We start from the raw sequence: 22,882 nt of genomic DNA, 5'->3' as shown, positions 1-22,882 counted from the left end.
TTGGATATATATTTTTATGGTGGGTAATGGATTCTATAAAGAAAGAATATTGAGTTCTCATGCTCTAAAGCAAATATGTATATAGATACTAAATAAGGGGAAAGAGGTAAATAGGAAATAGAACCTTATACGAAAATGTCAGCATTGTATTAAAGAGGCAACAGGTCATACTATGTGATGAGTAAGGCCCTCAAATAAATTGCAAATGACATCAATCAACATGACAAAGTAGATAGCTCCAAGAGATTGTGACACTACAGAAACATAAAGAAATCAAGCAAGACTATCAGAATCAACTTTGTCAGAACTTAGGAGAACATGCATAGGTTTATGGCAACCAAGTAAACATCGGATAGAGGAGAAGGAAATTTAAAAATGGTAGGAAGTGTTAGTCTTTACAGCTGTGGTTATCTTCCTCATGGTGTAACTCTGGTCCTTGGATTTAGGAAGCAAAGACCTTATTCACAAATTATTAATCACAAATAATAATCGACCCATATGATTGATCTCTGGGAAAAGAATAAAAAGTCCTCTATTTTTTTTCCCTAACTGCAAACTTATTCAGGGAAGAAAAACCGCAGGAATTCCTTAAAAATACTGTAAGGTGTATTAGCTCATTTTATGTTACTACAACAAAATATCTGAGGCAAGCTTCCTTTATAAAGAACAGATGTTTTGGGGCTGGGGATGTGGCTGAAGCGGTAACGCGTTCGCCTAGCATGTGCAGAGCACTGGGTTCGATCCTCAGCATCACATAAAAATTAAAAAATAAAGATGTTGTGTCCACCGAAAACTGAAAAATAAATATTAAAAAATCCTCTCTCTCTCTCTCTCTCTCAAAAAAAAAAAAAAAAAAAAAAAAAAAAAAAAAAACACAGATGTTTTTGTTTTGGAGGTTCAAAGACATAGTGCTAACAATGGCTAAGCTCCGGTAAGAACCTCATGGAGTCAATGCAGGAGCACATAGGTAAGCAAGAGACCATATGATAAGACAAGAAACTAGAAAGCCCAGGGTTCCATTTGAAATACCTTAAACCTTTCATCCCCAATTGACCTAAAATTGACCTAAGAACCTCCCACTAAGCCTCATCTTTTAAAGGTCCCCTATTTCCCAGTACCGCCACACTGAGGACCAAGTCTCCCCCACACAACAATATCCAGATTCCAGAAGACCATCCTTTGAAAATGAAGAAAAACTAAGATAGTTTCAAAATAATTAACACTGATCGAATTCATAATTGGTAGAATTTCCCTATAAGAAATGCTAATGGGACTCCTTTAAACTAAAAAAGAAAGAACACTAAGCAACAACTTGAAACCATAATGATGAAACACAGAACTCTGGTAAAAATAACTATGGAGTAAATTTTAAAGAATATTGTTGTACTTTTTGTTTGTAACTCTTCTTCTTATTTGCTACAATATTTAAAAGGCATAAATATAATGCACAAATGTATAAAACAACAACACTGTTATTGGACACACAGTATATAAAGATATAATTCCTGATGACAACAATAACATGGAGGGGTTGTATAGTAGAAGAATTTTTAGATGCTTTTGCACCTAAGATAGAATCACTGTAAACTAGGTTTTTATAAATTTAGGGTTCTAATTGTAATCCCCATAGTAACCACTGAAAAAAGAAACTTTAAAGTATACACAAGAGTAAATGAGAAGGAAATCAAAATAGTACACTACAAAAAAATAGAAAAGAAAGGAATAATGGAAGAAATGAGGAACAAAAAGCTATAAGAGATATAGAAAACAAATGGCAGAATAAGCCCCTCCTTATCAGGAATTACTTCAAATGTAAAAATTAAAAGAAAAAAAAAGACTTTTCAACAAAAAAACAGAGACTGGCAAAAAACGTTTTAAAAAATTATATAACTACAGACTATGACAAGAGACTTTAGATCCAAAGACACAAATAGATTGAAAGTGAAAGGATGGGAAAAGATATTCCATGTGTGTATTATCCAAAGTGGGGCTGAGAGAGCTACACTAATTTCAGAAAAAAATAGACTTGAGTCCAAAATTGTTGCAAGTGACAAAGAAAGACTTCATATAGAGATAAAAGTGTCAATACAACAAGAATGTATACAAGCATCTAACTACAAAGACCCAAATATAAAAAGCAAACTGACAGAACTGAAAGAAACAAACAATTCTACAGCAATACTTGAAGACTTCAATACAGCATTCTAAACAAATAAGTAGAATATCTAGACATAAGGTCAGTAAGAAATACAAGACCCGAATGACACTATACCAAATTAGATCTAACAGATATGTATAGAACACTTCACCATTAACAACAGAATAAACATTCTTATCAAAGACACATAGAACATCTCCAGGATATACCACATAGTAGGCTACTAACAAGTCTCAATACATTTATAAAAATCAAAATTATATGAAGTATCCTTTTCAATCACAATGGGATGAAGCTAGAAATCAAAAACAGAAAACTGGAAAATTCACAAATACTTGAAAAGTAAACAATACAATGTATGTGGTTACTATAGGAACTACAATCTTAACTAATAGGTCAAAGAAGTCACAAATGAAATTAGAAAATACCTTAAGAAAAACAAAAATAAAAATACAACATACTAAAATTTATGTGATACAGCAAAAGCATTACTCAGAAGGAAAGTAGTAGCTATAAACAACTGTATTTTTAGAAAAGAAAGATCTCAAATCAATCATCTAACTTTAACCCTTAAGGAACTAGAAAGAGAATAGCTAACTAAGCCCAAAGCTAGCAAAATGAAGGAAATAATACAGATTTTTACAGAGAAAAATGAAATAGAGGCTAAACAAATATCAAAGTCAATGAAAATAAGTTGTTTCTTTGAAAATATCAACCAAATCAATAAATCATTAGAAAAAAAGAGACTAAAAAAAGTACTAAAAATGAAAGTGCTGACATTTCATCAAGCTTAAACAAATAAAAGTTTATAAGAGAATACCATGAATAATTGTGTACCAACAAATTGGATAATCTATATAAAATGGACAAATTCCTGGAAACACACAAACTACCAAAATTGACTAAACAAGAAAGAGAAAATCCAACACAAGTAAAAAGATTAAATAGGTAATTAAAAATCTTCCAGTAAAGAAAAGTCAGGACCAGATAACTTCCCTGGAGAATTATATTAACCACTTAAAAAGAATTAACACCAGCCCTTACCAACTTCTTTCAAAAAACAAATGAGGAGGAAAGTTTTCTTTATTAATTCTTTGAAACTTATGACTATTCCAAATCAAAGTCAGACAGAACATGATACAAAATAAAAACTACAGAGCAATATTATTTATGAATATATATATATGCATAAAAAATCCTTAACGATATACTAGCAAATTAAATGAAAGCATATTAAGCACATTATATGCCATGACCAAATGGGATTTGTCCCAGGAATGTAAAGGTGATTCCACATAAGGAAATCAATGAATGTAGTGTAGCACATTAATAAAATAAAGGGAAAAAAGAAAAAAATTATCTCAATTGATACAGAAGAAGCATCTAACAAAATGTATAATTCTTTCTTGGTAAAGAAACAGTCAGAAAACCAGGAATGGAAAGGAACTCCAACTAAATGATAAAAGGCATTTATGAAAATTCAAAGTTTGTATCACAGCTGTTGCTAATAATTGTACTGACATTCTAGTCAGAGAAATAAGGCAAAGAAGCAGGAAGATGTGGAAGAGGAATAAAAGGCACATGAATTACAAAGGAAGAAATAAAATAATCTTTATTTGCAGGTGATATGGTCCTATATAAAGAGATAATTCCAAAGACACACATGCATACACACAATTTTATTAGAACAATGAAATTTAGCAAAGCTCAAGAGTATGAGATCAATATAAAAATCACTTGTTTTCCTACAGAGTACTATGAACAATCCAACAAGATACAAGAAATAAATTCCATTTACAATAGCATCTAAAAGAATAAAGCACCAAGAAATTAATGTGGACAAAAAGGCAAAAGATTTATACACTGAAAACCATAAAATGTTGCTGAAAGAAACCACAAAAGACTTACATAAACACCTGTATTCATGAATTGAAGGAGAAAGTTTTATTATATGGCAATATTATCTAGAACAATCTATTAATTCAATAAAATCCTACCAAAATACCAAAGGTTTTTTTGTTGTTGTTGTTTGTTTGTTTTCAGAAATAGAAATGCCAGTCCTCAAATTCATGTGGAATTGTCAAGGGTCATGAATAGTTGAAACAATTTCAAAAAGAGAGACTCATACCTCTTAATTTCAAAACTAACTACAAAGCTACAATAATTAAAGCAGTGTGGTACTAGTCATATAGATCATTGAAATGTAATTAATAGAATATAATTAAACCTAAACATTTCTGGCCATTTGTCTTTTAACAAGGGCTCAAAGACCATTCAATGGGAGAAAAAATAATCTCTTCAACAAATGGAACTGTGAAAAATGGATATCCACGTGCAAAAGAATGAAGTTAGACCCTACCTCATTCCATATTTAAATTTTAACCCCAAAAGGATAAGTAACTTAGATATAAGTGCTAAAACCACAAAATTCTTAGAAGAAAAACAGGAATCTTCATGACCTTGGATTTGGCAACTAATTTTGACATATGCACCAAGTAAGCAAAAACAACAAAAAGTAGATAGGCTAGACTTCTTCAAAAATTTAAAAAATAAAAGACAATTCATTATAATCTCTTTCTCATTCACAGATATCCATTCATTGCTTTAAGAAGATACAATCTATTATAAATTCTCTTCCTCTTGCAAAGGTACATTTTGTTGTCATTTTTCCCTCTATCACAAGAGAACAAAAGTTCCCAAAGATGCACATTTGGTTGGAATTGGAGAATATCATGCTAAGCGAAGTAAGCCAAAAAAAAAAAAAAAAAGCTGAATGTTTTCTCTAACATGTGGATACTAATTCACAATAAGGCAGGGGTTGGGGTGGAGGGCACTAGTGAAGAATAGCATTACCTTAGATTAGGTAGAGGGAAGTGATGGGAGGGAAGGAGAGGGGATATGGGGATTGGAAAGACAGTAGAATGAAACAGATATTATTACTGTATGTATATATGTGACTGCATGACCAATATGATTCTGCAACATGTATACTCAGAAAAATGAGAAATTCTATCCCATCTATGTATGATATATCAAAGTGCATAAATGTATTATACTATCATGTATAATTAATTTAAACAAATTTAAAAATTTTTAAAAATGTACCTGTAGAATAATTAAACCAGAGTATACAGTGTTAACTTAGGACTGTGAAATTTCCAGAGAAATACTTCATTTAAAAATTGTCTCCACAATGGTGCCATAAACATTTAGAGAAAAGATAGCCTCTTCGACAAATGATGCTGGGAAAACTGGAAATCCATATGTAGCAGACTGAAACTTAACCTCTATCTCTCACCCTGCACAAAACAATTCAAAGTAGATCAAGGACCTAGGCATTTAGACCAGAGACCCTGTGCCTACTAGAAGAAAAAGTAGGCCCAACTATCCATCATGTAGGCTTAGGAATCAACTTCCTCAATGAGATTCCTAAAGTGCAAAAAGCAAAATACATGGAATGTATTTTGTAAGAAATGTATTTGTAAGAAATATGAATGATTTACAAATATACGAAAAAAAACATTCTGGAAAGCAATATGGAGATTTCTCAGAAAACTTGGAATGGAACTACTATTTGACACATTTATCCCATTTCTAGGTATATACACAAAGGACTTAAAATCAGCATACTATAGTGATGTGCTTACATCATTATATATAGCAGCTCAGTTGGCAATAGCTAAACTATGGAACCAACCTAGTACCCTTCAACAGATGAATGGATAAAGAAAATGTGAAATCTATATACAATGGAATATCACTCAGGCATAAAGAAGAATGAAATTATGGCATTTGCAGGTGAATGGATGGAAATGGAGACTGTATGCTAAGTGAAATAAGCCAATCCCAAGAAAACAAAGGCCAAATGTTCTCTCTGATATGCAGATACTAATGCACAATAAGACAGGGGGAAGGGAAAGAGAGATGGGAATAGGAAAGACGGTAGAATAAATCAGACATAACTTTCACTTTCCTGTGTTCATATATAAATACACAACCAGTGAAATTCAACATCATGTGCAACAGCAAGAATGAGATCTTAATTAGAATTAAGTTATACTCCATGTATGTATAATATGTCAAGATACGTTCTACTATCATGTATATCTAAGAAGAAAAAAAATTAAAAGTTATCTCCATTAAGATATGAACAGTTGAGTGTACTTTGAGGGAACTCTTGAACAAAACGCACAAGGGTAGAAATGGATTTGCTGTGCTCACCACAAAATCTAGCTAGCTAGCATACAGCCCACCCCATTACATATGGGGAAGTAGTAGTACAGCATACTGGCTCCAGCAATCATCAGGTGACTTTGGACCAGCTTTTTGACTTCTGTGCACCTACCTCACATGGCTGATGTAAAGATTAAGACAGTTCTGGGAACAGTGATTAGCATATAGTTAATTATCATTGTTATCGTATTACATATTTCTGCATACCAAAAGTCATTACTTGAACTGATGAAATCTCAGTTTTACCAGATCTAGTTGTAGGAATTGTAGGATTTTTGTCCTATGAGCAGGGATTCTATTGGACATTACAGAAGCTGACAATTGGCCTACTGGGCAAACCATCAACACTGAAGCTATAAACATGACCTTTATTAAACAGCCAGAAAAGGATGTGAAATGTGCAGATAAACCAGAGATGTCAATAAACGGGATCTAGAAAATAAACTTGTGCTAGGCACACACACACAAAAAATAAAAGGTTAAGGTGAGCTCTGGACAAAACAGAAGAAGCCTAAATGTCAGAAAGATGCGTAGTAAAAAGCAAAAAGTCCTGTCTACTGTGTTCTCTGTCCCTTCTCTGTTCCTTTTTTTTCACTGGATTACCTATTGGATCATTTTTTTTGACATCCTGCTCACAAGCCCTCATGGTTTCTAGACAGCTGCCAAGTCCCCTGACCATTCTAATAACAATGACCTGAGAACTGTACCAGGCAATTAAATTACCCCAGGCAGCCTTTCTACCTACTGTAGTGGCATGCTTTACAAAGACTGAAATGCATATCTGCTGTTCAGAAAGAATGAGGGAAGTGCCAGCAGTTCCTTTTTTAAGGTTTGAACTTTTATCTTTTAAATATCAATCAGTTATGATTGAAATTTTAATTCACTAAAATTGACTGCTGAAAAAACACAGGGGTCATTTATTATTATGTGCCTATTCCCAAGCTTCAAGTCAGGATCTGAGACCTAGGAAGAGATGAGTAAAACCATCATCTAGTGAGAAAACCACAGGGGTATAAGAAAAGGGATCTTAGTTTCCTCATACAACAGTGGAACACTATAAACCTAGACAAATATAAATTGCTCCAGTAAGGGTAAGATTAAGAAATAGAAACAAAAGTATTCCAAAAGCTTTATAGGACAATCGAGAAATGGCCAATACTTCTCCTCACTGGGAAACCCAGATGTGAATGCTCAGAGAGCCACCAAGAATTGCCCAGACTTGGCACAGGGGCATGGAAATATACATGAAGGGATTACTCTCATGTAAAACTAAAATTAGAAAACTGAAATTGAAAATTAGACTTTCCAACTCTCCTTAGTATCCACGGTCCTTGACAACAAGGAACAAACTCCTGGGAAGCTCTATTTTTCAGATGTTAGCCTGGCAGCTTCTGTCCTATCCAGGAGATATTTTTCAAATCCGGGACTTCTGCTAGAAATTAAATAATAATAATTAGAAATATGGAATGTGACTTTATGCTAGGCACCATGTTAAACATGAGATTCTTGACATGCTTTGTATCATTTAATGTCATAGGAAAAAATAGAGGGACAAGCTGAAGAAAGTGAGTAGATGTTCCTCAAATGCCTTCCTAAAAGAAAAGATGCCTGATGGGAGCAAAACCTAAACAGTAAGTGAGGACTTTATAGCTTGTTACAGGGTGTGATAACCAGGATAATTCATTTGCTCTAACAACCCCTTGAGGGCAACTGTTAATACCCCCAAGGGAGGTGAAGTGACTCACCCAAATTGTTCTTACAAAGAGCAGTTCAGGTCACCTCCCAAATTCCAAACCCAGCAGAAGCAACTCCCAGGTGTAAAGAAAATTCAGCGATGAGAGGAAAGCTTCGTAATTTTCTGCCTAATCTCCCTTTCTGAGACCTCTCTTGCCCTTGTTTTTTTAATTTTTTGATTCACAAACACAAATTACACATATTAATCATGTATAACATGATGTTTTAAAATATGTATATATTGTGGGATGGCTAAATTGAGCTAATTAGCATATGCATTACCTCATGTACCTATTTTGTAATAAGAACACTTTAAATTTTCTCTCCTAGAGATTACTTATAAAATACACTATTATTAGTTACAGTCACTGAATTGTATGGTAGATGACTTGAATTCATTGCTCATTTCTGAAATTTTCTATCTTTTCATCAACATATCCCAAACTCCTGGCCCCTACGCCTAAATCCTAATAACCGCTAATTTTTCTCTGAATGCAACTTTTTTAAAATTCCACATGTGAATAAGATTATGTAGTATTTGTCTTTCTGTGACTGGTTTGTTTCATTCACCATTATGTCCCCCAGGTTCATTCATATCACAAATGATAGGATTTCTTTATTTTTAAAAGCTGTCTAGAATTCTATTGTGCATACATACCACATTTTCCTTGTCCATTTGTCCACTGATGGATCCTTAGCTTGATTCCATTATCTTTGCTATGATGAATAATGCTGCAATGGACATGGGAATACAGATATCTCTTCAACAGGCTGATTTCATTTCCTTTGGATATCTACCTAGTAGTGGGATTTATGGATCATATGGTGTTTCTATGTTTAGTTTTCAGGAACTTCCATACTGTTTCCTATAATAGCTGTACTAATTTACATTCCCACCAATGGAGTACAAGGGTTCTTTTTTCTCCACATCTTCTTCAACATTTCACTTTTATCTTTTTAATAATAAATATTCCTGCTTTTTACATGTGAACCCTGAAAGAATCTCCTGAAAATGCCTACTTATAGTCTCTAGATCTGGGTATTTTTTAAATTAACCAGAATATGAAGCCCAGCTACAATGCTGTGTAACCTTGGGCAAGTTTCTTAACCGCTTTGTTCTTGTCTGGAAAATGGAGGTAATCATATTAACTACATCATCATGATATTAAGAGAATTTAGTGTGTAAATATAACTAAAAGTGTTTAGGATAGGACCTGAAATATAATATCTACTCAATAAATGAAAACTACATTAAACCAAAAATCTACTACTTTGTATACTGTACCCAGGAGTAAATTAATCTACTTGAGAAGTTGCATTAACTCCTTCAGGTCACCAAAGTGACATTCAGTTCACTATTTACTCTTGGGTACTTTATTGCATCCTACATCTACATAACAACAGCTGCCACTTAAAAGCAAACTAAATTGTTATAAAGCATTGTTCTTTGAAACTGATCCTTCCATATTTCATTCTGTTTTCACCTCAAACCTGAAATGGTCTTTGTTTTATAACATGAACAATTTTTCCATTTGAAGGGAAGAAAGGGAAGAAATAAATTACAGCCGCAAAGATAAGTTGAATGTTTCAAAGAACTAGGCCTGGCATCTCTCAGAATAACACATGCTTAATGCAAAGAGATGGCTTTGTGTGAGATCAGGGGCAGCTCCAAAGTTTTTTCCAGGGGGTGGAATCCAAAACAACCACTTTGGCCATTTCCCAAAATCTCAAGAGCACTGTCTTATTTGCCAGGTTACTTGCATGAATCTTATCAATATCAAATGTACTCACTTATTTACTGTGTCCCTGCCTGTCCTGACAGATGAATAGAATTTGCTCTCTGTCCAAGCTCACTAGCAATAAAAGCCAGCAGCATTGCATCAGTTGTCTGCAAATGTAGTTCTAAAGATGGTGGGAACCATACTTCACAGTTTTACAGATGGTTTACATCTGAAATTTGCCCTGAGAAACCCCTACATTTAACCTAGAATTTTTTTTCTTTTCTTTTTTTCTAGAGGTCACTGTCACTTCTAATATCAAACTGACAAAATTTTTTAAAAGATTCTCTACCTTGATTTAATAAATCCTATATAGGAAATTTATACTCAGAGAATGTGAAGCATCTAGATTTGTAAAAATCTCATTATGCTTCTCATTTAAAACTTGTTATTGCTGGGTGTGGTGGCATAGGACTATAATTCCAGTGATTCTGGAGGCTTAGGCAGAAGGATCACAAGTACAAGGCCAGTCTCACCAATTTAGTAAGACCCTCAGCAACTTAGGAAGACTGTCTAAATAAATAAATAAATAGGGGCTGGGGCTGGGGCTGCAGCTCAGCCGTAGCACAATTGCCTGGCATGTGTGAGGAACAGGGTTCGATTCTCAGCACTGAGTATCAATAAATTTAAAAAATAAATAAAACAAAGATCTATCAACAACTAAAAAACTATTTATTAATAAATAAATAAAAAGACTGATGATGTATCTCAGTGGTAGAGCTCCCCTGGGTTTGACCCCCAGTTCCAAAATAAATAAAACTTGCTATTATATCGGTAAGTGTTTAATGTTGAAAAATAAAAGCAGAAAATACAGAAAGTATTATAAAGAAACAAAGAATCACTATAATCTGCATTTTGGAAAATGTACTAGGATGAGTGTAACACAACGGTTGAGATCATTGTTGTTAATGGACGAAAATGTCAAAATACTATGCTATCTATCTATAAGTTAGTAGACAACTTTTATGGCAGACGGCAATTCTCAATTGTGGCTTGACTGCCAAAATATTTCCCACCCTTCATTCTCTTCTTGCAATATTGACTTAGATGTCTCTCCCATGGAGGAGGGGATGTCTGTGTTTTCTTCTCTTATACTTACATGGATTTGGGATTATGATGGAACTAACACTTAAGTTATTACTGAGGACAGGTAACTAAAATGTGATGCATTCCTGCCTGTTTCTCTCAAGACGCTCACTCCTGGAAGCCAGCCACCTTTGCCTTAAGAAAGCCAAAGAAGTCCATGAAGAAGCCTGCTTAGTGAAAAACAGAAGCCCCCAGCATACAGCCCTGGCTGAGCTCCCAGCAGAAGCCAACCCTTCAACCATGTCTCATTCCTGGGGCTGGTAAGTTGATCAGCCATGTGAGTAAGGAATCTTGAAAGAAGATCCTCCTGCATTTCAGTTGACACCCTTTGGAGAAGAGATGAGCTATAACTATTGAAAGTTGTGTGTGAAAAAAAAAATAGGTTAGTGTCGTTATAGTAGGACAATAATTTTGGGGTGTTTTGTTATGAAGCAATAGAAAGATGATTAAATTGTTAAGAGTGAGAGCTACTATTATTAAAAGTTCAGTCAGAGATTATTATGTGGCAATAATGTGACAATAGTATTAAATGTAATGTTTTAGTTTATCCTCACAATAACCCTTTGCACAGAATATTATTATTTCCAGTTTATATATGGAGACACTCAAGGACACACCTAGATTTAAGTAATTCATCCACAAACTAACTCAGCGAGTAAGTAGCTGAACTGGGCTATGAGTCAAGAGATCTGGCTACAAAGCCAACGCCCTTCAGATCAGGGAGTCAAGAGCACATTCCACTAAATCAGGGTCCAATAGGTCTTAAAGTCTAGCCAGTCAGTATCTGCTGCTCCAGGCCCTGCTCAGCCAGGTTCCTCTCTTCTTAGTGAGAAAGACATACAAACTAAATACATTACTTCCTCCAACACTGGGCAGAGTCTTTATTTTCATAAAACAGCCCTTTCTATCCCTAGTAATCTCAAGAATGGAATTAAAAACAGCCAGTCTTTACCAAAGATGTTTTTAAATCACAACTTTAATACTGAAAAAAAAATTATTGTTAAAAAAAAATGGAAACCTAAGTATAAATAAAAAAGACCTGTAACAGTTTTCAGAGAAAACCACTCTTAAAATTTGATGTGTTTCCTATAATTTTCCTATTATAATATTTTTAATATAACTGAAATCATAAATCATACTTTTATATCCTTATTTTCTCACAATTATATAATCAGCATATTCCCATGTCACTCAATGAAACCTCTGAATACATAAGTGATAGGAAAAAGATAACCTCCAAAGACATAATGTATATTTTATTGAAGGATATCTGGTCATTTCTAGTTTCTTTTATCATATATTGTCGGCAATGAATATCTTTCTTACAATTTCTTCAGGATAGTTTCCTAGAGCAGAAATTACTGAGTCAAAAAATATGGATTGCTGAGGTTCTTGATTAGATTTTCAGAAAAGGACCATTTTATAGCCCCAATTACAGAGTCACACCTCACTCTTTCCTACATTAGATATCATTTAAAATATCATTTTGTAATTTGATAGTGTATAAGTGGTAACTTTTATTTTTCCTTTTGATTATCTATTAGAAGATTCAAGTGATCTTATATATAAGAACATAATAAACATTATAAAACAACATATTAATGTACGAGCAGATAATTTCCATTGAGCACCTACTACATTCTTGACATTCATTTAGGCTCCTCCTGTACATTTAATCTACATAAAAATGCTAAAGATTAAATTTCTAAAATATTCTGAACCAACAGTGATGGAAGCTGAGGTAGAGAAAGATTGAGTTACTAGCTTTAGCTACAGAGTTTTCATACTGGAATCTAAATCTAATCTTATTTGACATCAAAATTTAAGTTAGTTCCATTATTTTACAATACCCATTGGATCAATGGATAACTAAGATAGATGGATAATGAAAAGTATATAATTTGAGTTCATTGTTTTTATTCTACTTCACTAATACATAAATATATATGGGAACACATTTTCTCAAAAATAATGAAATAAATGTTCTTATTTTTGAGCACCCAGCTAAAGAAAATGAATTTATAAATTAAATATTACTATTCCTATACAGCAGCAATTCTGAATTATTTTGGTCTCAGGACCTCTTTATACTCTTAAAAATTGTTGAGGCCTCCAAACATAGAGTTATATTCCTCTATCTTTACTATGTTAGAAATTAAAACTGAAAATTTTAAAAATATTTGTGTATTCATTTAAAGACAATTAAAAACCCAATATATGTTTATGTTAATAATATTTTGTGCAAGAAAAACTATATTTTTCAAAACAAACAAAATTTAGTCAGAAGAGTAGCACTGTTTTATGTGTCTACAAATACTTGCAATATTGTGACCGACCTAGCACTAGACAACTAGTTCCCATTCTTGCTTTGTCATTTAGCATGTGGTAATAACACATGTCATTTACACTCTGAAAACCTCTACATATTGAAAGAGTAAGAGTGAACAGACAAATAACAAATACTTCTGATCTTACAGGCCCTATATCCCATGAGAGAGTCCTTACATTGCTTTAAAAACTGCTAGGATATGGCATACAAAGGTTGATATCCACCTAAAATTCAGTAAGCAAAAGAATACTGTAGGATGGTATGTGTATTGACTTTGGCATCAAAAATATTTCTATGAATAAGAAAGACACAAGAAACACAAAACTTTATGTTATGGAAACATTCTTTATTAAAACAAAAATAAAAACACAAATCATTCACTGGAAGAAGACAAGGCCAGCACAAATATACAGGCCAGTAATTATTATACAGAATATATAAAGACCTTTTAAAACAAATTAATAAGAAAAACACAAATAACTCAGCAGAATACAAGGCAAAGAACATAAATAAGGCATTTCAAAGACAAGAAAATGCAAAGAACCTATAAACATCTGAAAAGGTGTGCAACCCAGTAGGAGCAGAAAAATAGTAAGGAAAACAAAAGCATATCATTACAATCTCATTAGTGTAGCAAAAACAAACAAAAATCCTGACAATTAAGGACTCAAACACTACTGATGGGAATGTGGCAAGCACTTTGGAGATGTGGCAGACACTGCTGATTGCCTATTGCCATCCACCTTCCCTTTCTTCCTTTCTAAAGGCATATGTGGTTCAGCTATCTCCTTCCTCCTGGTGATCACATTCTTCAAGGAAAACTAGCTGTGTTCCCCAGTCATCATGGTTTTGTCAAACTTTGTAAGCAAACAATTTAGGCATGAACGTATGCTTTAATTTTAGACAATAAAATATGTAAGAAAATCAAATGGGAGAAATATCTAGGAAAAGTTTTCCTGCTCTTCAAAAAAGACAGACACCATGCCCCAGGCTACTGTTCTTCAGTCTCCGTGTGATTCATGGTGAGGAACAGCTTTTCCATGAAGAAAGCATGCCATTGAGTCAATAAATTATACAAGTATAAGGCAGCCAAACCCCTGGACTTCTTATATGTGCTAATATATTCTTTATTTAAGATACTATGAATTCTACTGTCCATTACTTGCAGCTGAAAGTACCCTGACAGAGAAAAAAGAAGAGTTTAGCAATAGAGGTAAAAAATTATTCATATCCCAAAACCCAGAAAATCTACTTCTATGTGTATAAACCAGAGAAAGCCTCACACATGGAGAACAGAAGATGAATGAAAGAATGTTCCTTACAGTCTTCTTTGTATAGGGCAGCTGAATGCAGTTCTTCAGTGAATTGAAGAATAATGTAATTATCATCAAAGTGATTGTTATTAATTAATTATTAGTAAGTACTAATACAAATATTAATGATTCCTTTCTTTATTCTTTCTGGAATAAGGATATCAATATTTTGAATTATGAGATCAAGACCACCCATTATAAAGCAATGGGCTAGCTAGAAGCATATATCACTGCAGGGGAGTAATAACCACCCTGCACTACTTATTTGGATTTTTGTACAAATGAGACAACAATTTCTATGTTGTTTAAATATCTCATTTTGAGTTTTTAAAGGGTCATTGCTGACCCTAATTTTAATTAAATGAAGATGAAAACATAGACTGGAAATATATAGCCAAATTCATGACAGTTGATGCCTCTGGGGAAGAAAAGAGGTAAGCGAATAAGAAAAGGAACTCAGGATATTTCAACTTTTTATATTATTATATACTGTTTTTAATTAAGAATCTAAAGGAAAAATAATTAAATGTTAACCTTTGTTAATTTATTTTTGTTATTTATTCTCTATACTTCCTTGTTTAAAATGTCCACAAAGGGGGTGACACAGAAAATAAATTACCCAAAAAAGAGTTGATGAGGAAAGAAAGGAAAAGAATGTCTCCTTCACACACACACACACACAAAAAAAAAAGAGAAAATGTTTTCCTTCTATATGCACAAATTAAGTCAATATTAAGATTCAATCTAATCTCTTATTAAAGATTAATGCCACCCAGTCCTGCTGAGGGTGCGGGTTTGGGAGGGTACCTCTCTTGAGGGCAATCTCATAATTATCCTAAATTCATTAAAAGAGTGTCAGCTCTTATGAACCATTAATTTTACCTCTAACAAGTAATGTTAATAAATCTACTTCATTGAGCACAAAGAATTAGCTGGAAACATTTTATCAACTGATGACATGCAAGTATACTTGATAACATGAACACAATTTCACAATTTTCTTCAGTAAAACTTTTTTTAAAATCAAGCACACTATTTTCCTAAATTGTAAGAAAGTATTTGGTATATATGAATAAGTTATAAAAATCTGAAAGACTTTAAACCACGCAGTGTTTGACACTGGATGGAGAGAATTCAGATTCTTTTTATTTCCTTCTAATTATGGTTGTAATTCGGTTGTAATTCTCTAACTTTCTATTACACATATGAAATTTTAGGCAATACCATCATTTAATGACTATGGTTAACCAAAAAGTGAATGCCGAGTTGACTGCAACAAATCTAATGAAAATAAATAGAAGTAGTGAGTTCATTTCTTATAGCACAAAATGCATATATGGCTCTTACATAATTAGCCTTCCAAGTCATTATGTTTCCTCTTTTAAAACAATAGTTATTTATTTTAATGAATTTGTAAGCATCTCATATTAGGGATATTGAAGGAAAAATACAATTAGACTACACTCCACTAAAATCAATCATTGAGACTAATAAGACAGTTGGTTTTTCTTAACCGATGAGTAAAGAAAGTCATTTGTTTGTTAGTCTACTAATAAAGGGTATTGTTAAAAAGCACAAGTCAAAGGAAGGGATGAGGTTCAGAAGAAGCCAAGTGCAAACAGAAATATATTTGAAAATAAACTATATCTATATCTATATCTCTCTATATATACTACGTACATATATAGACTGTATATATACCAGAATTCTAATATATACATATACAAATATTCTAATATATACATATACATTATTTGATAAATAACACATCTGAAATCAGTATAACTTCCTTCTTAATGTTTTCTTTCATGTACTTTCTGATACAAATTACTATGAACCTTCAATATCATAGCATTTTCATTCCATGTTCTAAAACCTATGCACTTGTTCTTTCTTCACATTTTGGAAGATCCTTAAGTCTCTACTTACTCTGCAATGTTAGACTAGATTTTAATTTGGACACAAACCAGAAGCCTCTGAAAGCTGCTCCATGTTACTAATGGATGTGCAGGTGATTTGGCTTTGACATGTGGCCTCATGCATACAACCGCCTTTAATAGCCATGGCTTAATTCTGGCTCTTTTAGTAACTTTTAGCTTTAACCCTCCTAAGACAGGAGTCCTTGTCTTATAGAGATTGTGTCCTTGCCTTATAGAGATTGTCCATTAGACACATATCCTGTGATTATATTTTTGCTACTACCCTGGATCCTGATTGACCAACATTTTATTTCCCAAATATATTTGAGATTATTATGTCTTGTGATAAAACTAGATTACTTTAAAATTCAAATATCAAGAAAATACAAGTCTGATTTTCACCCGGTAATTACTCTATTAACTTCCTAAAATCATATGTTCTCTATTATCATAGAGAAGAGAAACACAATTTAAAATTTCCTTATAAGTACTTCATATTTATAGTAATATATTTCTACTTTCTAACAGAGAGCTACTTTGTTTTCTATAAGAAGTTTATTTCTACTTTCTGTTAGAAAACTATATTGGAAGCAAATAAGACACATCATTATTTTCTTTAACTTCTCTCAAATATAAGATAGTAAGATTTGCTTATAAGGAACAAATAATATCTAGAATGACAAAAATAATAAGAACAGTAACAATTTTACTTGCAATATATAAAATATGGGCAAAGTTATTAAGTAACATTGTACTGAACTTAAAACTCTAAATAAAACAAAACAAGCAAATATTTAAAAATATGTAAGTTCTACTCTCAAAAAAAAAAAAAAAAAACGTACTTTAAAAACTCTGTCACCTTAGGATTTTTGGCATCAAACCTATGACATTTATATTTTATATGTCCTTTCCTACTCTTTGGTGAGCCAACAAGCTTTGTTCTTTGTCAATAAGATATGATCTGATGAGCGTATTTCTGACTTGCCTTGGGGAAGAAGACAGATTTACAAGTGGCCACTTTGAAAGAAAAAGTCTATTTCCTGCGCCACTGAATAAAACAAAGAAAAACTGCATCAGAAGTAACTCAAATAGTTGAGTATTGCTTCTATGTAAACATAAAAATTAAAAAATTTTCAGAGTCCCTAGATTTTACCCAAATGAAAATTAATAACTTTAAAATTGATTAAACTTTTTAAAAATTATTAATTTTCAAATCTACTCTTTTTTAAACAACTTTTTAAAAAAAATTGGGGAGGGGCTGGGGTTGTGGCTCAGTGGTAGAGCACTTGCTTGCCTGGCACATGTGAGGCACTGGGTTCAATCTTCAGCACCATATAAAAATAAATAAATAAAATGAAGGTATTAAAATATTTTTTAAAATTTTTGGTTGTAGATCGACACAATACCTTTATTATTACTTTTTTATTTTTATGTGGTGAAACTTCTTAAGACTGGATCTAATTTTTAAACAGATATGAAACCTAATAAAGTACTTGTGATTTTGTAGCACTAAAACATTTTAAATATCAAACAAAAGAAATAAAAGCTAAAGAAAAAATTATGTCATGTTTTTAAATTTGGCAAATTCAAGGTTAATAAAATAGAAAATGAACTAAGCAAGTCTAATCGATATTTCGCATAAATTATGCTCAGAAAACTTCAGCACATTTATATTTTACAGAAAAATTCCCAGTAAGTAAATATGACTTAATTTTAAGCTTATTTTTACTTGGAACAGTTGTCATTGTAAAACACTAACTTATTTCAAATCTAATCAACTGAATACCTTATCTTTTTAAAATCTTGCAAATAATTAATTCATACCAGTTCCTGAGGGTTGGAAAAACCCACTGTTGTAGTAAATCTGCTTCACCTAGACAGTGCCAGTGAGAGACAGTTTTCATAGTCATTTATAAATAAATATAATAGAAAACAGTCTCTGATTCTACTTTAAGTATATCTCTTTCAACATTAAACACCTGATGCAACCTAAGTAATCCTGACTGCAGGGAAATCTCAATCTCTCAAAAAAAGGTAATCTCAAATACAAGAGAACTATAGAGAGAGCTAGTTTTCAAGAGAAAAAAAAAATCTGAAAATTTCAGCAAATTTTCTTCTCAGAAAATATATTTGTGTTCTTAAAATTAGCATCCTTACTCCATAAATGGTGGCACAAAGATGGTTTGTGATGACCTCTTTGGTCCTGATTAGTTATAGTAGCTGGCTGTAAAGAAAGGATCACATATGGCCTCTGAGAAACCCACTTTTATGATATATAGTAAATACACATCTCAACAATCAGACATACATTGATCTGCTCTTGTTAACTGTTAACCATTCCAGCAAAGCTAAGTTTTATACTAATCATTGCCAAAGATAAGGGCTTTTTCCTTTGATTTGTAATTAAATCTCAGAACCAGGCTTAGTGACTGTTATCTCAACATCCACAACAATAAGCAGAAGCATTTCTCAAATTGTTTCCTTCCCAAAGATAAATTGTCAAAGCACACAGCTCAGTTTAACATTAGTGGATTGTTTCTTTTGAACTGAATCTGGCTCCACTCATCACTATGAAGATGAAAAGCATCTATCCACAGTTTTAGCTCTATCTTGGTATGTGCTTTCTAAGATTTGGTAGTGACCTCCTACCACTTTATTTGAAGTCCCTAATAGCAAAACTAGTTGAGTTCCATATCCCTGTCTCTATAATAAGAGAATTGAGACCCGGAGAGCTGAAGCTCTTTTCCTAGGGCTAAATGGAAAATAATAGAGATGATTGACTCATTCTTCTTGCCCCAAGTCTCTACTTTATGAAGATCCATTTTACCATTTCAAAGTATTTTGTGTGTGTGTGATTTGTTATTGTTGTTGTTGTTGTTTTTAGCATTTTTAAACGAAAAAGAAAGAATGAGAGGGAATCAGGGAATGAAAACCAGGCAAGATCATAGCCTAGATCAATTGGATTTGTACATTGTTCCATATGCATGGCCACATAATGGATGTCCAATGAGTGAAGAAAGTAGGGATCATCAGGCTTCCAGGTTTTCACTAGCCAGCTGCCCCCGCCCCCACCTTACCTAGAACTGTGTACTAACCTCTTCCGAATTACAATTCCTCTTTTCTCTTCTAGGAGACCAAGGGGTGCTTTTTTTTTTCCAGGTTTTATTTTATTATTATTTTAAAATCACCTTTCTCCCAATCCCTGATGTGCAATAGTCTAACTTGGGCACAAGGGAAAAGAAAGGGCATAACAGAGTATGGGCAGGCACACAGGGAAATAACCAATCTGATTTTGCTTTGATTTCTGTTTCAAGTTCTATAATGACAGATCCCACTCCAGTACAGTATGTTTTGGAAATAAAGTTAAAAGGGATATGTGATTGTTTTAGGTACATTTTAAGTGTTGACTAATAAAAGGCAAATACCAGAACAAAAGAATAGTTTAATATAGCATTTTTAAAACCTTTTAGTATTCTAAGGCATCTGTGACCTGCTAAAATCTAATTATTTCTCCAATACCCTTTGGAATTGTTCAGAAAGAAGTGGTACAGTTTCTAACTAGTGCATTAAGCATCTGGCTTGACTTCACAGAATTCCAGATAGCTGAATGTGCACTCTCTATATTTTATTACCATTGCACAGGCGCATGCTGAGATGTAGTACTGATGTGTCCTGACACATATCACTACCTGTTGACAGGGGGAAAAAAAAATACTGGACTAGACTTGAGAGGGTCTACAAATAGAAAATCTTTAAACTATGTTTTGGCAATTTTAACAGAAACTGTAACTTTTTTAAAAATGAAAGAAAGAAGAGAAAAAGAGTAGCTTCAACTTCAAAAATTTATAAAACATGCCCAAGTTCCAGATGCCAAATCCTCTGAAAATGAACTAAGCTCCAACACCCATTCCTTCCTTTTCAAACTAACGATACCCCATTTTCCTTTGGGCCATGCCTTCTCCATTCTCAGCTACCTGTTTGAGTAAGATTGACCTTATCTACAGATCCTATAGTGGCTTAAGCTCACCAGCATATCTCTACATTCTCATAAAACAGGTTTAGGAATGAGCATGTGATAAAGTTTAAACAAAGTGTGAACCTCAGGGCTCCATACAAGAGCTTCTGAAGGAGACCTCTCCTCACTCTAAGCTATGTGATATGAAAGTGATATGTGCAACTTAAGAGGAAAGGCAGGAAGGGCCAAGTCTCCATTATATATAGCTTGACAAATCTGCCCACAATGAAAAAGGCAGAACAGAAAGTCAGAAAAACTGTACTCTTGTTGACATATTTTAAGCCACTCTATCAAGTTTTATCTGAAGCCATACCACACATTTGAACTTCTCAGTTACATGAGCTTGCCAATTCTAATTGTTAATTTGGCAATAAGGCTCGGCCTTTTAATCACTTGCCTCCAAAAAATTCTTAACTGATAATAGTCTTAGACCTTTAATAATTAAAAAAAAGAACTGTTTTCTTTTTTTAACATCTTTTAAGATTTTATTTTCATAAATAATAGTGAAGGAAATGAAAATAATCAAAACTATTTCTATTTGGGGTTGGTTTAGGGATCACCTAATCTTTTACAGGAGTAGTCATGAATATGTGTATGATGAATGAATGAATGAATTAGGTAGCTTAAGTATAGACAAGTTGGAAGACCCAGATTAAATTGTTCTATGAAATAATTACATCACAATGATTTTCACCTGGGAGTTAGTAACTAAAAGAGATTTGGTGGGGGGCAGGGTAAGGGTTGTTGTTCATTTTTTGTCTTGATATACAAGTTAGTAGCCAAGCTTGAAAAACCTAATTTCAAATCCAATCTGCCAAGTTATCCACCAGGGAACATCTCAAATCTTCTCAAACAGAGAAAAAAAAATACTTTGATATGATAAGTTTCAATATTTTTAAGGTATAAAAACTGGAATAATTTTGGAGTTCATTTCTAAGTCAGTTTACAATCTGAAATGCATTTTCTTATGTACAATGTTAGATTCCCAGGTTACCCTACAAAACATAAGAAAATGAAAAATAACAACAAATACTTTTTCAACCCCAAATACCTACTAGAACTCAACTAAGTTTTAAGTTCTGGGAACATGAGGTCATGAGATGCATGAGGACAATAGAAAATAATCAATAAGAAAAATTTCCTTTTCCTCCATCTCACTTTCATTTCTTGTCTGAAGAACTATAAACATAAGAACAAAAGGAAATTTGAAAAATGAGAAATTTATTATTGGCCCTCTCCTATCTTTGTGCACTTTTTTCTCCCACTTCATAAAGTCCTTTTTTCCCAGATGTTCAGATGCTCCAATCTTAATAATGGTAGCTACAATTTTATTGGGTACTTAGTTTGAGAGACTGAACTAATAAACTCAAAGACATTAAATAATTTGTCTATGGTCATGTGGCAAAGCCAAGAAAGAACCTGGGAATACAGGATTCTGAAGTCCATGTACTTAAACTTTATACTACACTGGTTTCTGCACACTCAGCTGAGTTCTTCCTGCTATGACAATCCATTCCCTTCCTTTCTATCACAGCCTAAATGGCATCATGCTTGTCAGCCTCCCTTCCCCTTCAACCAGGACATTCATCCTCTATGGTAATTAATCTCTTTTAGGAAACATAGTAGAAAAGCAATCTGAAGTAACTCCCTGTACTCTTAACCCTTCTAAAGGTGATACATACTATTTCAAAATGGGCACATACTATTATGAATTCACTTCCATCTGGCAGAATTTCAGGTGGCTGATCAAAGCAAGAAGTGACAAGAAAAATGGAACCATCAAGAATATATAATTTTGGAGATGGTAGGATAACCACGGCTCTCTTAAAGAGTAGTTTTCCTCTAAAGTCAGTACCTCTAGTATAGATTACATTTTTCACAACACCTTCCCTTCTACATTTTAATCCTCAGTTTAAAAGGCAAAAAAAAAAAAAAAAGCAACAATCCATAATTGGCATTTAATAAATTCTTGCTGTTTTTATTTCCTATGTGAAGAAACCAAAGGCCACAGCGGGTATTTGAAGTCATATAACAAATGGCAGCCTGGGGAATGGAACCTTCAGAGGTCCTAACTCCTAGGCCAGTACATTTTCTTTTGAATACCTTTAACCCAAATGGCCCATTTATTCTTCTTTTCTGTTGAAGGCCTGCCTGAATGGAGAAAAAAAGAAAAACTGATTAAATATGAATATAAACCCAGAGGAATTTGGTCAGGCAAAAATTTCCTTTAAAAATAGAACTCCCATCTGAAAATGGCTTCTAGAAAGAAATATTTTATAAAATAATTTAATCCATGTGTTTGTTTTGCAGTAACAGA

General features: G+C 33.1%; 1 protein-coding gene across 4 annotated transcripts in view; it reads right to left on the bottom strand.

Annotated features, from left to right (window-relative positions):
• MACROD2 (mono-ADP ribosylhydrolase 2) overlaps positions 1 to 22,882 on the bottom strand; it is a 2,040,087-nt gene that overhangs the window by 1,665,831 nt on the left and 351,374 nt on the right. The window contains exon 4 of one of the 4 annotated variants that reach the window (XM_081290810.1): positions 22,523 to 22,716. The exons of the other annotated variants lie outside the window; for them this stretch is intronic. Within the exon in view, the coding sequence (XP_081146936.1) occupies positions 22,634 to 22,716 (83 nt within the window). The 3' untranslated portion in view covers positions 22,523 to 22,633. Of the gene's footprint in view, positions 1 to 22,522; positions 22,717 to 22,882 lie in introns of those variants that run through there. 4 annotated transcript variants of the gene reach the window in all.

This window comes from Spermophilus citellus (assembly GCF_964194105.1).
Source record: "Spermophilus citellus genome assembly, chromosome: 4".
NCBI classification, from domain to species: Eukaryota; Metazoa; Chordata; class Mammalia; order Rodentia; family Sciuridae; genus Spermophilus; species Spermophilus citellus.
Note: the sequence above shows the minus strand (reverse complement) of the source record. Positions and strands in the feature narration are given on the sequence as shown.